Source organism: Thalassophryne amazonica, chromosome 9, assembly GCF_902500255.1.
Source record: "Thalassophryne amazonica chromosome 9, fThaAma1.1, whole genome shotgun sequence".
NCBI lineage: Eukaryota > Metazoa > Chordata > Actinopteri > Batrachoidiformes > Batrachoididae > Thalassophryne > Thalassophryne amazonica.
In genome coordinates, this window is record NC_047111.1 from 18,901,442 (window position 1) to 18,920,110 (window position 18,669).

General features: G+C 41.1%; 1 protein-coding gene across 1 annotated transcript in view; it reads left to right on the forward strand.

Annotated features, from left to right (window-relative positions):
• Positions 1-2,715: 2,715 nt before the first annotated feature.
• mpp1 (membrane protein, palmitoylated 1) overlaps positions 2,716-18,669 on the forward strand; it is a 30,992-nt gene continuing 15,038 nt past the window's right edge. Inside the window, exon 1 of the mRNA XM_034177720.1 lies at positions 2,716-3,032. Within this exon, the coding sequence (XP_034033611.1) occupies positions 2,910-3,032 (123 nt within the window). The 5' untranslated portion in view covers positions 2,716-2,909. The remainder of the gene's footprint in view (positions 3,033-18,669) is intronic.

Sequence of the window (18,669 nt, forward strand, 5' to 3'; positions counted from 1 at the left end):
GCTAGGCTGGACTATTGTAATTCATTATTATCAGGTTGTCCTAAAAGTTCCCTGAAAAGCCTTCAGTTAATTCAAAATGCTGCAGCTAGAGTACTGACGGGGACTAGAAGGAGAGAGCATATTTCACCCATATTGGCCTCTCTTCATTGGCTTCCTGTTAATTCTAGAATAGAATTTAAAATTCTTCTTCTTACTTATAAGGTTTTGAATAATCAGGTCCCATCTTATCTTAGGGACCTCTTAGTACCATATCACCCCAATAGAGCACTTCGCTCCCAGACTGCAGACTTACTTGTAGTTCCTAGGGTTTTTAAGAGTAGAATGGGAGGCAGAGCCTTCAGCTTTCAGGCTCCTCTCCTGTGGAACCAGCTCCCAGTTCGGATCAGGGAGACAGACACCCTCTCTACTTTTAAGATTAGGCTTAAAACTTTCCTTTTTGCTAAAGCTTATAGTTAGGGCTGGATCAGGTGACCCTGAACCATCCCTTAGTTATGCTGCTATAGACTTAGACTGCTGGGGGGTTCCCATGATGCACTGAGTGTTTCTTTCTCTTTTTGCTCTGTATGCACCACTCTGCATTTAATCATTAGTGATTGATCTCTGCTCCCCTCCACAGCATGTCTTTTTCCTGGTTCTCTCCCTCAGCCCCAACCAGTCCCAGCAGAAGACTGCCCCTCCCTGAGCCTGGTTCTGCTGGAGGTTTCTTCCTGTTAAAAGGGAGTTTTTCCTTCCCACTGTCGCCAAGTGCTTGCTCACAGGGGGTTGTTTTGACCGTTGGGGTTTTTCTGTAATTATTGTATGGCTTTTGCCTTACAATATAAAGCACCTTGGGGCAACTGTTTGTTGTGATTTGGCGCTATATAAGTAAAATGGATTTCATTTGATTTGAAATATATGGCACACATATGGATAAAATATAGTAAGTCCCTTCAGCTGCTCCCTTGTTTGCACTCGGGGTCGCCACAGCAAATCCAAGGTGGATCTGCATGTTGAATTGGCACAGATTTTACGCCGGATGCCCTTCCTGACGCAACTCCACATTTCATGGAGAAATGTGGTAGGGGTGGGATTTGAACCCAGAGCCTTCTGCACTGATCCCAAGCGCATTAACCACTTGGCCACCACCCCTGCACATACAGATAAAGTACAGATTAATAATAATCGAGTGCCAGACAGACAGATAAAAACATGTTTTCAGTTCTTATTCCCCCCATATAGACCTGTCACCTGGTGGAAAAATAATGTCTGAGGTTTTATTTATTTATTTATTTATTTTGTGTGTGTGTGTGGGGGGGGGTGTGTGTGTGTGTGTGTGTGTGTGTGTGTGTGTGTGTGTGTGAAAATGTATTAAATGACATATTATGTCCTCATATGAGGCATGTGGCTTGCATTGTGGGGGGAACATGGCATTCTGGCCATTGTCTGTCCTGGACTGTATGTGTTGTTTGGGCAGTTTAAGTGTTAACAATTAGGTCAAAATTGGCTTTGGGTTCACGAACTGTGGGTGGTTGCCATCTAACCCCATACAATTTCCATCGTGTGGCGGTTGCAGTGACGTGTTGCTTCCACACTTGATTTTATCTCAATATTATTTTAAACTGATTAAACAATGACTTAAAGCTGTTCCATCATTCCTGGGAAAATACTTATCACTTCATGCTGTGACACAAATGTGAATGTGAGGCATTATTGTAAAGTGCTTTGAGCTTCTGCTGCAGATGGAAAAGCGCTATATACGTAAATGCAGTCTATTTAAAACTATGAAGGTGAAATATGAATCAAAAACAACAAAAAAATGTGATCGCAAAAAAATCTGACTGGGTGCAATATGACCAGTATTTTGGGCATTGTTTGTTTCTGTTGCTTCTAAGGTTGAAGCTGCTGAAAAACACGACTTGAGTTTGGTCCTCATCTGAATGTAGGAGCAGTAAAACCAGCAGGCAGGCATCAATGGCTTCCTGTTTGTCCAGGATTCAGGAAAAATCAGGGAATTCCTGCAGCCAGTCTCTCTTCAGGGAACAAGAGATGTTGGATGCAGATGCTTTTAGTTCATTGTTTCATTATAATCACCACCTCCATAGTCTGCTGCTGGAAATTCTATTGTTCTTTTCTGTTATTGTGCTTCTTCTTGACCCTGTGCAGCCCCTCCGATCGCTGCGGTAACGCTGCATTCACTGACAGTCGGAAATATGGATTTTTTTTATCATCGACTTATAGCTCCCAATGTGAAATAAAACAGCTGATTAGTCAACTGATAGGACGTTATTCAAAAACGGTTCAGCTGTCATTTGTTTCATTCAGCAAGCAAAAGTCGCAAAGTCTCTGCACTTAATAACTTCTCAAATATGATGGTCGGCTTATTTCCTCTAAGACATATTTACAAATTTTGTTGTGTCACAGATAATTTGATGATAATAATAATTTATTATTAGGAATACTGTACCGTATAGGCAATATATAAATAATGTAATAACATATAAAAATGTCTAAAAATACTCCCACCACTGCCCCTTAAAATACATAAAAACATGTATTTTTCACTTTATGGAAAAGCAGCACTGCTACTTTTATCAATTTGTTTATTTTGTGCCCCTCCCCCAAGTAAGTCTGAGGTGGCCACTGGCCAGTGGAGTCGTACGCTGAATTGTGAGTGTTTGAGTTCCATGCAGTGGGAGTTGTCTTGATTCCGAGTTTTGCCTGGGGCCCTGAAGGCAGCGCGTGGCCGTGGTGTGTTTACGTGCTTTGTCAGCGGTGTCCCCGCACACTCTTCGGTCATTAAAGCGCTGGACTTTTATCTCAGCGGGATTTTATCACACAGGAATTTTTTATCAGCACTTTTGACGGACCTTGAACAGAGATAATCGGGTTCGTGCGGTTTTTTTTTTTTTTTAAATAATTAACCGGCTAAGATGACGTTAAAATCTAACAGGAACGAAGCGGCGGTCGTCCTCGACCCGGTTCCCGGCCTGCGGACAGCTCTGTCCGATCTCTACCTGGAACACCTGCTTCAAACCAAACCAAAATCTGACCTGGTAAGACCACTTTTTGGACATTTTTGGCCCGTGACATTTCAACATTTGCTTCCCGGAAGTGGAGCTCAGGCACGTGACGCTTTGTTTGTTTCCTTCCGACCATTTAAAAATAGTCTGAAAATTAAAAACAATTGTTTCTTTTATGTTTTAAAGCATCATTTAAAGCGGAATTTGTTGGTCATATATATCTGTGTATGTGTGTTAGTTAATAAATTATTATTTACCTGTTGTTTATTTTAAAATAATTGAAAATAACATAAAATAATGGCGGGGGGGTGGGGGTCTTTTGAGGTCTCAGGACGCTGGACAAGTCAAGTCTGGGATCATGTGCTGGTGCTACAACCATGACACCACCATGACACTTGGAACTGGATGGCAACCACCCAAGCAGACGACTGGTCCCACATGACCATCAGTCTGAAGGGTGGACATCCCTTGTCCTTCCCCAGCCACTGAGGTCCTCAACACTCTGGCTCTGTGTGCTGGGTCTTATGTGGAGAAACGTGTCACATGTCCAAAATGTCGAAGCTCAGTCTCCCTGAGTCACCGTTCACTTGACATAAAGTCATTCCAGCTGTATTGAAGGATCCTCTGACAGACCTGGTACTAAAGACATCCAGTCGTTGCCTTCGGTCACTAGTTATCATCTAAGTCTCACAGCTGTACAATAAGACGGGAAGCACCAGAACCGTAAAGACTCTCTGTCCAGTGACTTCATGCTTTCCAGGCATCTCTCGATCTCAAAGACAGAGGACCCAGAGACGTGAGCATCACTGCCGAGATCGGTGACTGCCACGACAAGTTCAACACTTTCAGTCCAGTTCAATTCTTTATTGTCATAATAACGCAGTTAATAATAACAACGAGATGCCATCACTTTTTTTTAAATGCATTTCAGACAAATTAAACCTTAAACCTAATCCCAGCTGTACATCTAAACCAAGTCATTTGCAAAGTTGCTAGTGACAATAGCCAGGAGGACACTACGCCAGGTAGGCGGGGCCAAAACAGACAATCGATTTTATGATAATGCCAGGTGATGTGACATGGGGACTGCCAATCCGAGAGAAGGCAGCGTGACACATGTTGATTGGTTGTATTCATAGTTATTTTTTCCAAAGTTCATATTTAAACTGTAAAACCTCAAACCTTAATTACATTGTTTTGTCATAAGGGTTTGATATTGAAACACTAGGAGTCATTGGCATTTTGTATGTATGTATTGGTGTCGGAATTGGTCCCCAAAAAATCCATATCGGCCAGGCTTTAATTTTATGAATGTAACAACCAATCGAGTAATTGAGAAAATAATCAATCAAGTAATCAGTTATGAAAACAATCTTCAGGTGCAGCCCGAGTGTTGGCCCCACTGCTTGGGCTGAGCTGCATACCTGTTATGCTAATGCTACGGCCAATAAACTGTCCTTACCATCCTCCAGTGTCATGATGTTTGATCTTCTCAAGCAGATGATGACAGGATTAGGGTTCGGGTTAGTGTAACATTTACAAAAATTGTAAGGGAAATGGGAATGGGATGCCGCCTTCCACAACCTGTTCTCTCGTGTGTGCACGCAGTGGCACCTCAGATGGCACCCAACAGTCGAGACAAAGGAAAACCCTTCTTGGGCTTGCTAGCAGTTTTAACAAATCACGGTAAACAGAAGATGTGCTGAAACAAAGGTGAAACTGAGTGAGTCTGGCTGTGTTTGGATGCAGAAACCATAGACTGTAATAATAATGGACATGCCCTCTGTGACATCACTTATACATCCACTGAACCCACCAATACCTTGTCTGTACTTTGTTAAAAACAGGAGATATGACTGTCTATAGTTGGGAAGGGGACTAAGACAGAGTTGAGGACTTATGTTGCACAAACAAAGTAGGTGACTTATGATTGTATATATTTTCATATTTTATATTTTTGTGGTCGTCAGTTTGTTCTGTAGTAAATGTTAGTGATTCGTATCAATGGAATATTTTTGTAGGATTACCGGCAACTTCCTGTTTTTTTAACATTGATATTATGTGTTTAAATCTTTGAAATAAGATCAGAAAACATGTATTCAAGCTCATGTGCTGCACAGAGAGAAAACCCCCAGCTGGTGTTGTGTTGCCCTTTTGGTCTGTTGCAGTTTTTAGCGCCCCCCCTCCCGGGCTGTTTATTTGCTGCACCCAGTTGCTGTACACATTGTTGATTGATGGAGCTGGTAATGATCTGGTGTTGCCTGCTTATATAATTTGGTCAACCCAAACCATCAGCACCAAAACCTAGAATTACAGGTAAATAGTTACCGGTGTTGATGGAAACTATACATATTGTAAAGCAGAACTTGTAACTGGACAGAACTTTAAAAATGTTTATTTTTAATTTATACTGATACTAATGGAGAATATCACAGTATCTAAAGATCTGAGAGACCGGCACTAAAAATTGTTACTTCTTCTTTTCTTGTAAAAAAAACCTAAAAAAACATATCCAATCCTGGTCATTGGAACCAAAAGTCCTGAACATTTTCTGTAGCTGGCTGTTGATAGGTGACCTGGTCTGAGTAGATCAGGGACTAAAATAAATCTTCCAGTCTTTTGGGTCCTCAGGACTAGGATTAGGAAACAATGAGTTTCACAGATAATCAAGGACACCAATCGGAGTGCATCGTCATACCGCTGCCAGTGGAATTAAAGCAAACAGTCATGGCCTCTGCTAACAAAGACTTCCTCTCCATCAAGCCTTTGTGATGTCACAAGAACATTATTGAACGATATGAATGTAAAGGTTTTAAGGTGAATCTGGCTCACATGAGGATTTATTCCATGTACCCCCAAGCCAAGAACCACTTTTGCATAAAATGTAATCAAAATCCAGCTAGAATTTTTTTGACATTATCTATATTCACTAAAGCAACAGTCAAACGGGTGACAGTCATCTTGTGAATTTTGTATTTGAGAAAACTCCAGAACAGACAAATAATTTCTGACTGGACACAGAAAAATGAATTGTAGCAGAAGGAACAAGGCAATAATCACAAAGAAACACAACAAAAGTTAGGACATAAATGATACAAATAACTAGTAAAACCTAACAAGTACAGCCTAATGGTCAGTGATCCAAAGACTGTGGCCTTAATCATTTTCTCAGTAACCGATTAATTGAATAATTGTTTGTTTCACATGGAACTCCATCAGACCTGACAAGAAGATTCACTTACAGTGAGGAAAATAAGTATCTGAACACCCTGCGATTTTGCAAGTTCTCCCACTTAGAAATCACGGAGGGGTCTGAAATGTTCATCTTAGGTGCATGTCCACTGTGAGAGACATAACCTAAAAAAAATCCGGAAATCACAATGTATGATTTTTTTAATAATTCATTTGTATGTTACTGCTGCAAATAAGTATTTGATCACCTACCAACCAGCAAGAATTCTGGCTCACACAGACCTGTTAATTTTTCTTTAAGAAGCCCTCTTATTCTGCACTCTTTACCTGTATTAATTGCACCTGTTTGAACTTGTTACCTGTATAAAAGACACCTGTTCACACACTCAATCAATCACACTCCAACCTGTCCACCATAGCCAAGACCAAAGAGCTGTCTAAGGACACCAGGGACAAAACTGTAGACTTGCACAAGGCTGGGATGGACTGCAGAACAACAGGCGAGCAGCTTGGTAGAAGACAACAACTGTTATGATTATTTATTAGAAAGTGGAAGAAACACAAGATGACTGGCCATCTCCCTCGGTCTGGGATTCTATGCAGGATCTCATTTTGTGGGGTAAGGATGAGTCTGAGAAAGCTCAGAACTACACAGGAGGACCTGGTCAATGACCTGAAGAGAGCTGGTACCACAGTCACAAAGATTACATTAGTAACACATGATGCTGTCATGGTTTAAACTCCTGCAGGGCAGCAAGGTCCCCCTGCTCAAGCCAGCACATGTCCAGCCCCGTTTGAAGATCACCAGTGACCATTTGGATGATCCAGAGGAGGCATGGGAGAAGGTCATGTGGTCAGATGAGACCAGAATAGAGCTTTTTTGAATCAGCTCCACTTACCATGTTTAGAGCATGAGAACAACCCCAAGAAAACCATCCCAACCGTGAAGCATGGGGGTGGAAACATCATACTCTGGGGGTGCTCTTCTGCAAAGGGGACAGGACGACTGCACTGTATTGAAGGGAGGATGGATGGGGTCATGTATTGCGAGATTTTGGCAAACAACCTCCTTCCCTCAGTAAGAGCATTAAAGATGGGTCATGGCTGGGTCTTCCTGCATCAAATCAAATCAATTTTATTTATATAGCGCCGAATCACAACAACAGTTGCCCCAAGGCGCTTTATATTGTAAGGCAAAAGCCATACAATAATTACAGAAAAACCCCAACGGTCAAAATGACCCCCTGTGAGCAAGCACTTGGCGACGGTGGGAAGTAAAAACTCCCTTTTAACAGGAAGAAACCTCCAGCAGAACCAGGCTCAGGGAGGGGCAGTCTTCTGCTGGGACTGGTCATGACAATGATCCCAAACACACAGCCAGGGCAACTAAGGAGGAGCTCCGTAAGAAGCATTTCAAGGTCCTGGAGTGGCCTGGCTAGTCTCCAGACCTGAACTCAATAGAAAATGTTTGGAGGAGTGGACCAAATCCCTGCTGCAGTGTGTGAAAACCTGGTGAAAAACTACAGGAAATGTTTGACCTCTGTAATTGCAAACAAAGGCTACTGTACCAAATATTAACATTGATTTTCACAGGTGTTCAAATACTTATTTGCAGCAGTAATATACAAATAAATTATTAAAAAATCATACATTGTGATTTCCGGATTTTTTTTTTCCAGATTATGTCTCTCACTTTGGACATGTACCTAAGATGAAAATTTCATACCCCTCCATGATTTCTAAGTGGGAGAACTTGCAAAATCGCAGGGTGTTCAAATACTTATTTTCCTCACTGTATGTATTCTGCATTAAACTGGTTTAAAACTGTGTTTAAACCAGCTGTAAGGTTAAACACGCAGTCATCCATGTGCATGTGATGTGAACACAGTGCGATCAAACCGAAAGCACCGTGTCCACTGCGGTTCAATGTGTGGCACAGCATACGGCGCTGCAGATCTGGACAGGCTGTTATATCCATAATAGACCTTACAGTACAGATAAAATTCCTCCTCATGGGTGACATAAATAATGTGAAATAGGGGTGCCGGAAAAAATCGATTCACGTCCGATTGCGATTCTTATTTATTAAGATTCTGAATCGATCCAAAATGTCCAAGAATCAATTTTTAAAAAGCATTTTTTAAACATTTTCTTGCTTACTAGCTGTGTGTACTGTTTGTCAGGCAACGGCCTCTGTACTACAGCGTCCTCACAAGGGGAGAGTCCAGTGTGCTTCATTCATTCGTGAGCTGCACCTTAGCATGGCGGACGAAGAGCTAATTCAGGCAGCACCGTCTTTGCTGAAGGCAAATGTTTGGACGCATTTTGGATTTTATTATTTGCTGCGTAAGAAGGAGCTTGACATGACTTATGCAGTGTTCAAAAGCTGCAAAATGAAAGTCAAGTACTTCGGAAACACTTCAAATCCGCAAGCCCACATGCTACGCCATCACCCGGAGCTAAAATAAGCAGAGCAGCGGTCTCTGCTGACTACTGACCAGTGCACAATCCATCACTTCGCTAAACTGCCAGCCAACTCTGAACGAGCAAAGCAGATAAGTAAATTTACATCTTTAGAAACACTTGATTAACCTTCTAAAGCTGCATTTTCTTAAACATAAACACTTTTAAGTAATATAACTATTTCTCAGAGCTCTTTGAATTGAAAATTGATTCTGAATTAAATCGTCACCCCAAGAATCGGAATCGAATTGAATTGTGAGTTGTTGTACAATTCACATCCCTAATGTGAAATATTGTGTCCATCAGATCTGCGACACCATGGCGGCTGGCGCACGCTGTCACACCTCACATCAGAGGCTCACAGCTGACCACTGTAATAAACAATTATTGCTTAATCACATTTAATTCTGTTGCACATATGGCGTGGATATATATGAATATCATTTCGATCCTGTTTGTGCTGCCTTCAGGATATGTAAATTGCAGTCAGATGGCGTTCAGACAGCTGTTGGATAGGTGTCCCATCTCGACCATGCCCAGAGAGTTTTGAACATGTGCGTCACACTCAGGGCCGCCGGCCGATTTTGACCAACTGTGTGGACTTCCGCAGATGGCTGTCGGAACGCTTTGGAACTGAAATCCAATACTTTTTGGATGTGCGTCGATTCATAAATCCGACACCACTCTGCGTGATTCCGGCTATGTGTGACAGGATGTAAAACTATTTGATGAAAACAAATAAGTTGTGGTCATTGCTTGAATTGTTGTGTTTTTTTTTTTGTGTGTGTGTGTGTGTGTGTGTGTGTGTGTGTGTGTGTGTGGTGTGTGTGTGTGTGTGTGTGTGTGTGTGTGTGTGTGTGAGACATTTTCAAAAATGTAATTGCTTAATTTTACAGAAAAAAATAACCACCAGATAATTTATGAATCAGATGTCGTTAAGCAAAGTTCTTTGGGTTGTATTCTTCATTCTGTATCCAGGTTTCTTTAACACACTCATTGTTTGACTTGTTTTTACTTTCAGTCCAGATTAAGTGTGATGAGATTCTTGCATATTTTCTGAAATCTGCCAGAGTTATTAACCAAAATGTGAAGGCAACAGACAGTTTAAAAGTTGTTCTTGTTATTATAAAACAGTAGCTTCTACATGTCTGATAACAAAATATTTAAAACATTTGTAAATTCTCTAGTTAATTTGCAGTAATGAGTTCTTTTAATTGGTATTCATTAGCGTGTTTAGTTCCTAAAATGCCACAAATGTGGTGAAAAGTTGGCATCAGTTCTTGGAGTCTGTCTGGGTCAATGTCTCTAAGTTGTTTATGTTGTCCAAAGCAAAGGCTAGAACTGAAATATTATCACTTTACAATTTTTCTAAGCTGTAGATCTTCATGATTGAGAAGGTGGAACCACTTTGGTAATTTTGGTTAATTAAAAAAAAAAACTACTGAAAAAGTTGTTGATGACTAAACCACTAAACTGATTTTCTCAGCATCACATGACCTTGAAAGGATGTTCTACACATGACCTGCTTCACAGTGTTCAGTCTGTAGGCACGCAGTATGTTTTTGGATCAATTCCTCTTGAGCTGCATTGAGTCGCAGCCTGATTCGACATTTTGTGCAGAACTTGGCTGAATTTGAAAAGTCAGCACTGAGGCACTGAGGGAAGTGGTGAAGGGAGGAACCTCCGTCCTGACGCCAGCAGTTTGGAGTTCAGCGCCCTTTGGCTTCAAGCCAAAGACCAAAGTGTTCTTCTGCTCCACACTGTTTGTGAGATCAGAGTCTGTAGGAGGCTGTGTGGTCGCTAGTTAGCACCCAGTCGAACATGGAATGTTTGTGTGGTAATGTTAACGTATTACATGATCTCATATCTGCATAACACATTTACCATTATATCAACTGGTTAACAAGATTACATCAAAAAAACATCATGAATTCAGTAAAGATCTTTAGCCAGTGGACACAAATGGACCAAAGTTGGCATAAAGACTGTTGCCCCAGTATAAGCTGGTATCAAACTGGGGAAACTGAAGAATACTTCCTTGGGACATTTTTTTGACACTATTGAAGGATTCCTGAAAGCTTATCTTCTCCCTAACCATAATGTCTTTGGAGGCCTTTGGTACCTTGTGGTCGTCCTTCATCTATTGTTAATGTTTCGAGGTCTTTTGTGGAAGTCCTGTGCCCGAATGCCTTGACATTCCTGGACAAGTTAGTGACGATGTGATGGATTACACCTTCTTGGTTGAGTTTACCTTTTTCCTTTGATTGACATAAATAAGTGTTTTCAGGGCTTTGTTTTTGTGTATGTCGAGTGTCTGCGAGTCTGCATCTTCAACACCAGGGGTCATCAACCCCTGTTGCTACGTATTAATTTGTTTTTCCACAATACTACAGAACTACTCTTGACCCTGGATGACAACTACTATCATCGTCATCAGATTGAGCTAGCTCAGACATCCATCCATCGTGACCCTTCATCAAATTTAAGGGGTCAACCAGTGTCTGAGCATGGTTGGTTGATAAATGTTGTTACTGGCTGACATACCCTAGCACAACCACATCTAGGTGTTCAGAGCAAAAACCCGCTATCTGGCTCTTGTTTATGATGCCAGCGGTCTCCGGTAAAGCACACGTGCCTTTGATGGGTTATAGCTGATGTGGCTAGCAGTTTCCATGTGATTGCTTCTTTGTGGAAGTAGCTTCTTCATGAAATAAAATCAGCTCTCAGCATCCAAGTGTACATTCCACCCAACTTTGATTCCAAGCTCTTTGAGTTCACACTGTTGGATCATGTGAACTTGAACTTATTTATTTGGCACACAACTTGTCAATAACAAAACTGATATACAAGACAGTTCCACAGTGACATGTGTGACCAAAAAGGGGGTGAGCAGAAACAAAGCTTATAAACGCCCACCCCATATATACATACATACATATATACACATTACCAACCCCCAGAGAAAGCACACAAGCGACAGTGGTAAGTAAAAACTCCCTCTGATGTATTGAGGAAGAAACCTCAAGCAGACCAGACTCTAAGGGGTGACCCTCTGCTTGGGCCATACTACAAACACATTTAACAACACAAACTCAGATCCCATTATCATAAACATATCAAGTGAACACTGTCTTCGTCTACATACATATTTACATACATATACAGTATACATGTAGCAGGGGTGGTGGCCAAGTGGTTAATGCGCTTGGTTTCAGTTCGGAAGGTTCTGGGTTCAAATCCCACCCCTGCCACATTTCTCCATGTAATGTGGAGTTGCGTCAGGAAGGGCATCCGGCGTAAAACCTGTGCCAAATCAACATGCAGATCCACCTTGGATTTGCTGTGGCGACCCCGAGTGCAAACAAGGGAGCAGCTGAAGGGACTTACTATACAGTATACATGTATACACACACCAACATACACCTACACATACATACATAATTACACACATACACACACATATACACATATAACATACATAGATATACATACATGCACATACACAAATGAATGTTACTGAACAAGTTCACAATTACAACTGACAACACAAAACAGAACATGTAACAGAAATTATTTCATAGTGTCATGAAAAAAGCTGTACTCTACATAATTTGGTAGAATATATTTCAAAGTTACATCCAATTTATTTGACGCTAGCCATGCTGTAGCTGTTCCAAATTTAATATCTTGTTTCTGCAGAGGCAGTTATGCTGCCACCTTATTGAAAGTATCAGCTGCTTTTAGTGGCTCTGCACTTCATGTGATTTTGGTCCAGTCCCACCTCTCTAAAGTTACCATCTACCTGTCATAGCCAGGTGATATGTGAGCATGTCCTTGGCCATTTCCGGTTGTTGGGATCCTCATCACTGAGGCACCTGTGTGCCGGATTGTTCCCTGAGAATTGAGGCACATGGCCAAAACGCTAATGCTGATGTTGTTACGTCTCATCAATCTCCTTAAGTTACTGTTTGATTGACACAAACTCATTCCGGTGACACCCAAGAATCCCCTAAAGACATGTCATACCAAAGATATCCAGTTGTCATCTCAGGTCACTGGTCAACATCCAAGTCTCCAGGCATAAACCTTCACCATGCCTCCAAAGACTGTGCAGTTCTCCCCCTCGTCCTCAGAGAAGTATCTTAAAGGGTAGTTTGCTTGATATGGACTGTTGCCCAGACTTTGATTTGTAGCCTGACTTCCAGACAGCATAAAGGAAATATTGATCTTCTGTGTGCTTTAGGAACTGTAGGCTCAATGCCTTTTGGCTGTTGGCGTGATACCAGGAGATCCACCCCAAACCCCAAAGGATTAATTATTAACGTTTCTTGTCTTCAAAGATAAACCAGTTTTCTCCCAATAGGAAGTGAGACAGTATGTTATAATGTAATCCGTCATGTTAGATTACAGTTACAGTCTAAGAACAGGCCGTGCTGAAGGCTCGATGCCTTTTGGCTGTTGGCGTGATACCAGGAGATCCACCCCAAACCCCAGAGGATTAATTATTAACGTTTCTTGTCTTCAAAGATAAACCAGTTTTCTCCCAATAGGAAGTGAGACAGTGTGTTATAATGTAATCAGTCATGTTAGATTACAGTTACAGTCTAAGAACAGGCCGTGCTGAAGGCTCGATGCCTTTTGGCTGTTGGCGTGATACCAGGAGATCCACCCCAAACCCCAAAGGATTAATTATTAACGTTTCTTGTCTTCAAAGATAAACCAGTTTTCTCCCAATAGGAAGTGAGACAGTGTGTTATAATGTAATCAGTCATGTTAGATTACAGTTACAGTCTAAGAACAGGCCGTGCTGAATTATCTTATCTCGACTTTGGCTTGTAAGAAAAACAAATCTCCACAGCAGGAATATGGTACTGACTGGGGATCGTGGGGTTAAAAATAATAACAACAACAACAAAAAAACGCAAAACCCATCAGTTATTCACACCCAAATCTGACATTCCACTTCCTGAACGGGTTTCTGGTTCTAAGATTGTTGGAACACAAACCACCTGAGAACCCCTTTCTTCACTCCACCATTAATCAAATGCTAATTTCTGTGTTTAACTTTATTAATGTGAGCGTTCGTAAGGAGGCCACAGAGGAGACTTCTGCAGAGAAGCTGCAGGGTCTTCTTCTGTCTCGGGAAAAGTTGCTTTGGTTCCATGAAACACTTTCAGCTGCTGATGCAAACAGCATGTATTGGCACAGTTATGATGATGCAGCTCATGTAAATAACTTTAACCAGATGTAAGTACTATATTTTCGGTGTATAAATCACTTTCTTTTTTTTTTTCTTTTTTTTTTCTTTTTTTTTGAACTGGGTTGGGACGTCCTGTGACTTATACTCCAGTGCGACTTATATATACACTGAAAAATACAAAATAAAGTTTGTTACTACTACTAATAATAATTATAATAACTATCATGTTTCCCAGAGTACAAGTTGCATTTTTTTTTACTAGTTTGGTAAGTCCTGTGAGCTATACTCTGGTGCAACTTATATACCAAAAAAAAATCATGTTTGTTACTGCTACTACTAATAACTGTAATAACTACTGTATTTTCCAGAGTATAAGTTGTTTTTTTTTTTTTATTACTAGTTTGGTAAGTCCTGGGACTTATACTCCAGTGCAACTTGTATACCAAAAAAGTCATGTGTTTGTTACTGCTACTGCTAATACTAATAATTGTAATAACTACTGTATTTTCCAGAGTATAAGTTGTGTTTTTTTTTTTTTTTTTTTTTTTTACTACTTTGGTAAGTCATGTGACTTATACTCCAGTGTGACTTGTATACCAAAAAAATCATGTTTGTTACTGCTGCTAATAATAATTGTAATAACTACTGTATTTTCCAGAGTATAACTTGTGGTTTTTGGGGGGTTTTCTGTTTTTTTTTTTTGTTTTGTTTTTTTTACTAGTTGGGGAGGTCCTGGGAATTATAATCTGTTTTGACTTGTATACTGAAATTTCTTGATTGATAAGAAGAACAACTATGATTATTTATATTGGACTTCTACAGGAATCAAAGCACAGAACTAAATAAACTCTAATAATAAAATAATAAATGCCGTTAATAAATAAAGTACACTTCAACAACGCACAAAAATCCCAAATTAAGAGCTGATAATGCAGAGAAAAAAGTGTGTTATACCTCGGTGTGACTTATATATGAGTTTTTCCCGTTCAAGAGGCATTTTTTTTTAACGTGTGATTTATATTCTGGAAAATACGATACGTGAATATCAGTGTCTGGGGGTGAATTTGTCGAACATTAAGTTCGACCTATACTCAGGTTCGATTTGTATGAGGGCTGTCCGTAAAGTATAGGTCCTTTTTATTTTTTTCAAAAACTATATGGATTTCATTCATATGTTTTTACGTCAGACATGCTTGAACCCTCGTGCGCATGCGTGAGTTTTTCCACGCCTGTCGGTGACGTCATTCGCCTGTGAGCACTCCTTGTGGGAGGAGTCGTCCAGCCCCTCGTCGGAATTCCTTTGTCTGAGAAGTTGCTGAGAGACTGGCGCTTTGTTTGATCAAAATTTTTTCTAAACCTGTGAGACACATCGAAGTGGACATGGTTCGAAAAATTAAGCTGGTCTTCAGTGAAAATTTTAACAGCTGATGAGAGATTTTGAGGTGATTCTGTCGCTTTAAGGACTTTTCACGGTGCGAGACGTCGCGCAGCGCTCTCAGGCAGCGTCATCAGCCTGTTTCAAGCTTAAAACCTCCACATTTCAGGCTTTATTGATCCAGGACGTCGTGAGAGAACAGAGAAGTTTCAGAAGAAGTCGGTTTCAGCATTTTATCCGGATATTCCACTGTTAAAGGAGATTTTTTTAATGAAAGACGTGCGGGCGGATTGCAGCGTCGGCTCGCAGCCGCCGCGACGCTCCGCCACAGGAAAAACACCTCTGTTGGAAGCCTTGAGGACAAGTTGGAACATCTCCAGCTGATAAACAATTTCTCATATACTCACTCCACTGAAAGCCATCAAAAGCCGCCTGGATTTTACAAATGGTTATCAACACGGAGGTGTTTTTCCTGTGCCGCCGCGCGTCCATTTTTTTCATTAAAAAATCTCCTTTAACAGTGGAATATCCGGATAAAATGCTGAAACCGACTTCTTCTGAAACTTCTCTGTTCTCTCACGACGTCCTGGATCAATAGAGCCTGAAATGTGGAGGTTTTAAGCTTGAAACAGGCTGATAACGCTGCCTGGGAGCGCTGAGCGACGTCTCGCACCGTGGGAAGTCCTTAAAGCGACAGAATCACCTCAAAATCTCTCATCAGCTGTTAAAATTTTCACTGAAAACCAGCTTAATTTTTCGAACCATGTCCACTTCGATGTGTCTCACAGGTTTAGAAAAATTTTGATCAAACAAAGCGCCAGTCTCTCAGCAACTTCTCAGACAAAGGAATTCCGACGAGGGGTCTGGACGACTCCTCCCACAAGGAGTGCTCACAGGCGAATGACGTCACCGACAGGCGTGGAAAAACTCACGCATGCGCACGAGGGTGCAAGCATGTCTGACGTAAAAACATATGAATGAAATCCATATAGTTTTTGAAAAAAATAAAAAGGACCTATACTTTACAGACAGCCCTCGTATATGAGCTCTTTAATAGATGTGTCCGCATTTATATCACACATTGCCCCAAATCAAAGCTTGAAACAAAGTAGACTCCAGTAATAAAAGAATAAATGCCAATATTAAAAAATGCACGACAACAGTGCACAAAAAAATCCCAAATTAAAATGCTGGTAATGCAGAGAAAAAGTACACTAATGTTGCAGTTGATTCTCGCTTTTGTGTCGCGTGTGCAGGAAATCTGTCGGCGTGACATCAGATACCCGAGCTGCTCTGTTCCACAGCAGATTATCACAGTCCTAATATTTGACCTTTAGCTTCAACTTTTGCTTTCCTTTGCTGAGGTCTGAAGAACACCAGGTTGTCAAGGCAACAGGGAAAGATAAAAAATATATGAACATTTTAAGGGTAATGTTCATTTCAAGCGTTTTTGCCTGTTGTTTGCTCGGATGGTCGATTTTACAAAAAGCTGCAGTTCATCAAGTCGATGAAGTCATAAAATCACAAATGCGCGTCCACCTAACTGTTCTCCAGGTCCTTTTCTCAGCAGCGCCCTCTTGCTGCAAACAAGAGCAGTCAGAGTTTTCAGCTGTGCCTCCTGCCTTCCCTGATTGACTCCAAAGTTCAACTCTCAGCCGCCGAGTGTACACGACTATGACTTTAAATTTGTAGTTTAGTCAAGAATTGGAGGGGAATTCTTGAAAATTGTCCCGCTCTTATATGCTAGGACAGGTTGAGGAGCACATGGTCACATTCTTCTGGGATGGTAATTGGCTCCACACCAGCCAGCGTCCTTATCCAACTGTGTGGGTCAGGACTAAAATCCACCAGGCTTCCAGTGACGGCCTGGACTGGAACAACATTGTGCCAGATGAACAGTTACTTGGGGAGATTCAGATGAGGAGAACTTAGTTGCAGTGTGAGGGAACGTCAGCTCTTGACGTTGTAACACTATGGCGCCTCAGCGCTGAAGACTCCAGCGGCTGGAGAAGCCTGAGGGAGGCCTCCATGGTTCACCTGGCTGCAGCAGATAGATGGAAAGGTGGAGATGGACTTGTTGTCCATCTGGGTGGTTGCCATACAGAATTGAATATGGGTGGATGTGCATACATGTGGCACTTCCGAGATTGACTTGTGCAATGTCCTTGGCATTTGATCATGCCGGTGGAAAAATGACATTTATCCTTGACTAATCCACATCTTGATCTTCTCCAAGGTTGAACCACTTGTTCCCAGTGGCAGAATGTCTAAAACAGTTCAGAAAAATCTATATCGTCAAACGAAGCATGATCAGGTGTTTAGTTTCTGTCTGATATGATGATGTTTGCTGTAGAAATAAGTGTAGGACATTAAAAATAAATCTGAGCGTGTGCAGGGATCTTAATGTGGACTCTTTTCAACACAGGATGTAATTTCATCTCTCGACTGTGACGCTGCATGTGCATGTACCTTCCTACTGCCGCAGCAACAACAACATGGTTGTTACATAACTGCCAAGTTACTGCAGTGGCACACAGAAAAATCCCTGTCACACCCTGTTGGCACGGGCAGAAGGCTTAATCTGCAATTTACTGAGACAGTTTTCTGTGCAGGTTTGGCAGCAATGTGCACACTAACAAAATCAGTCAGTCAGTCACATGATGTTTCACTTGGGATTAAAATAACTTCAGTTCTACCAGCCCGATTGTCACCAAGCTTGGTGTATGTGTTACACAAACGAATCCCAAGAAGTTTATCGATTTTGGAGTCAGAAGGTCAAAGGTCAAGGTCAGTGTAGTGTACTTTGTAAAATGTGAGTGCCTTAACGTCTGTTCTCTTTGCCCGATTGTCATCAAACTTGGTCTGTGTCTAAGCTGATGGGTTTTGAGCTTAAACGTTCAAAGGTCATGGGAGCATATTGGAGGTGGGCCCACCAGAGGTTCAGCTGACATTAAGAAGTGGTTTGGTCCACTTTAGGGGTGTTTGAAATCATGCTAAAAGATCCTTCCAGGTATAAATATGGCAAATATATTTTAATATTTACAATTACAGGTAAGAACCAAAGAAATATGAAATATTTTATACCCCTCCCAACTGTTGTTTTTATCCATTTTTTCCTTTGGGGGGTGGGGGTCCAAGGCTTACTGATGGTGGCCAGTTTCCTCCCAGTACTCCCTGTACTTCAAACCATTGTCCCAACTACAGGTTACAACGTCCTGGTGGTGTAAATATATACAGAATTGATGGTTGAATGTATAAATTCACAGCTGATCCAGAAAATTTTCAGTCAAAATTTGTATTTTTATTTATTTATTTTTTGTTTCATTTCATAAAGATACTGAAAATAGAAAATAGATTTTAAAAAAAGACGAGTGATAGTTTAGTTTTTTTGTATAAAACAGACAAACTTCCTTGTATTCAGAAACACATAAATCACCTTG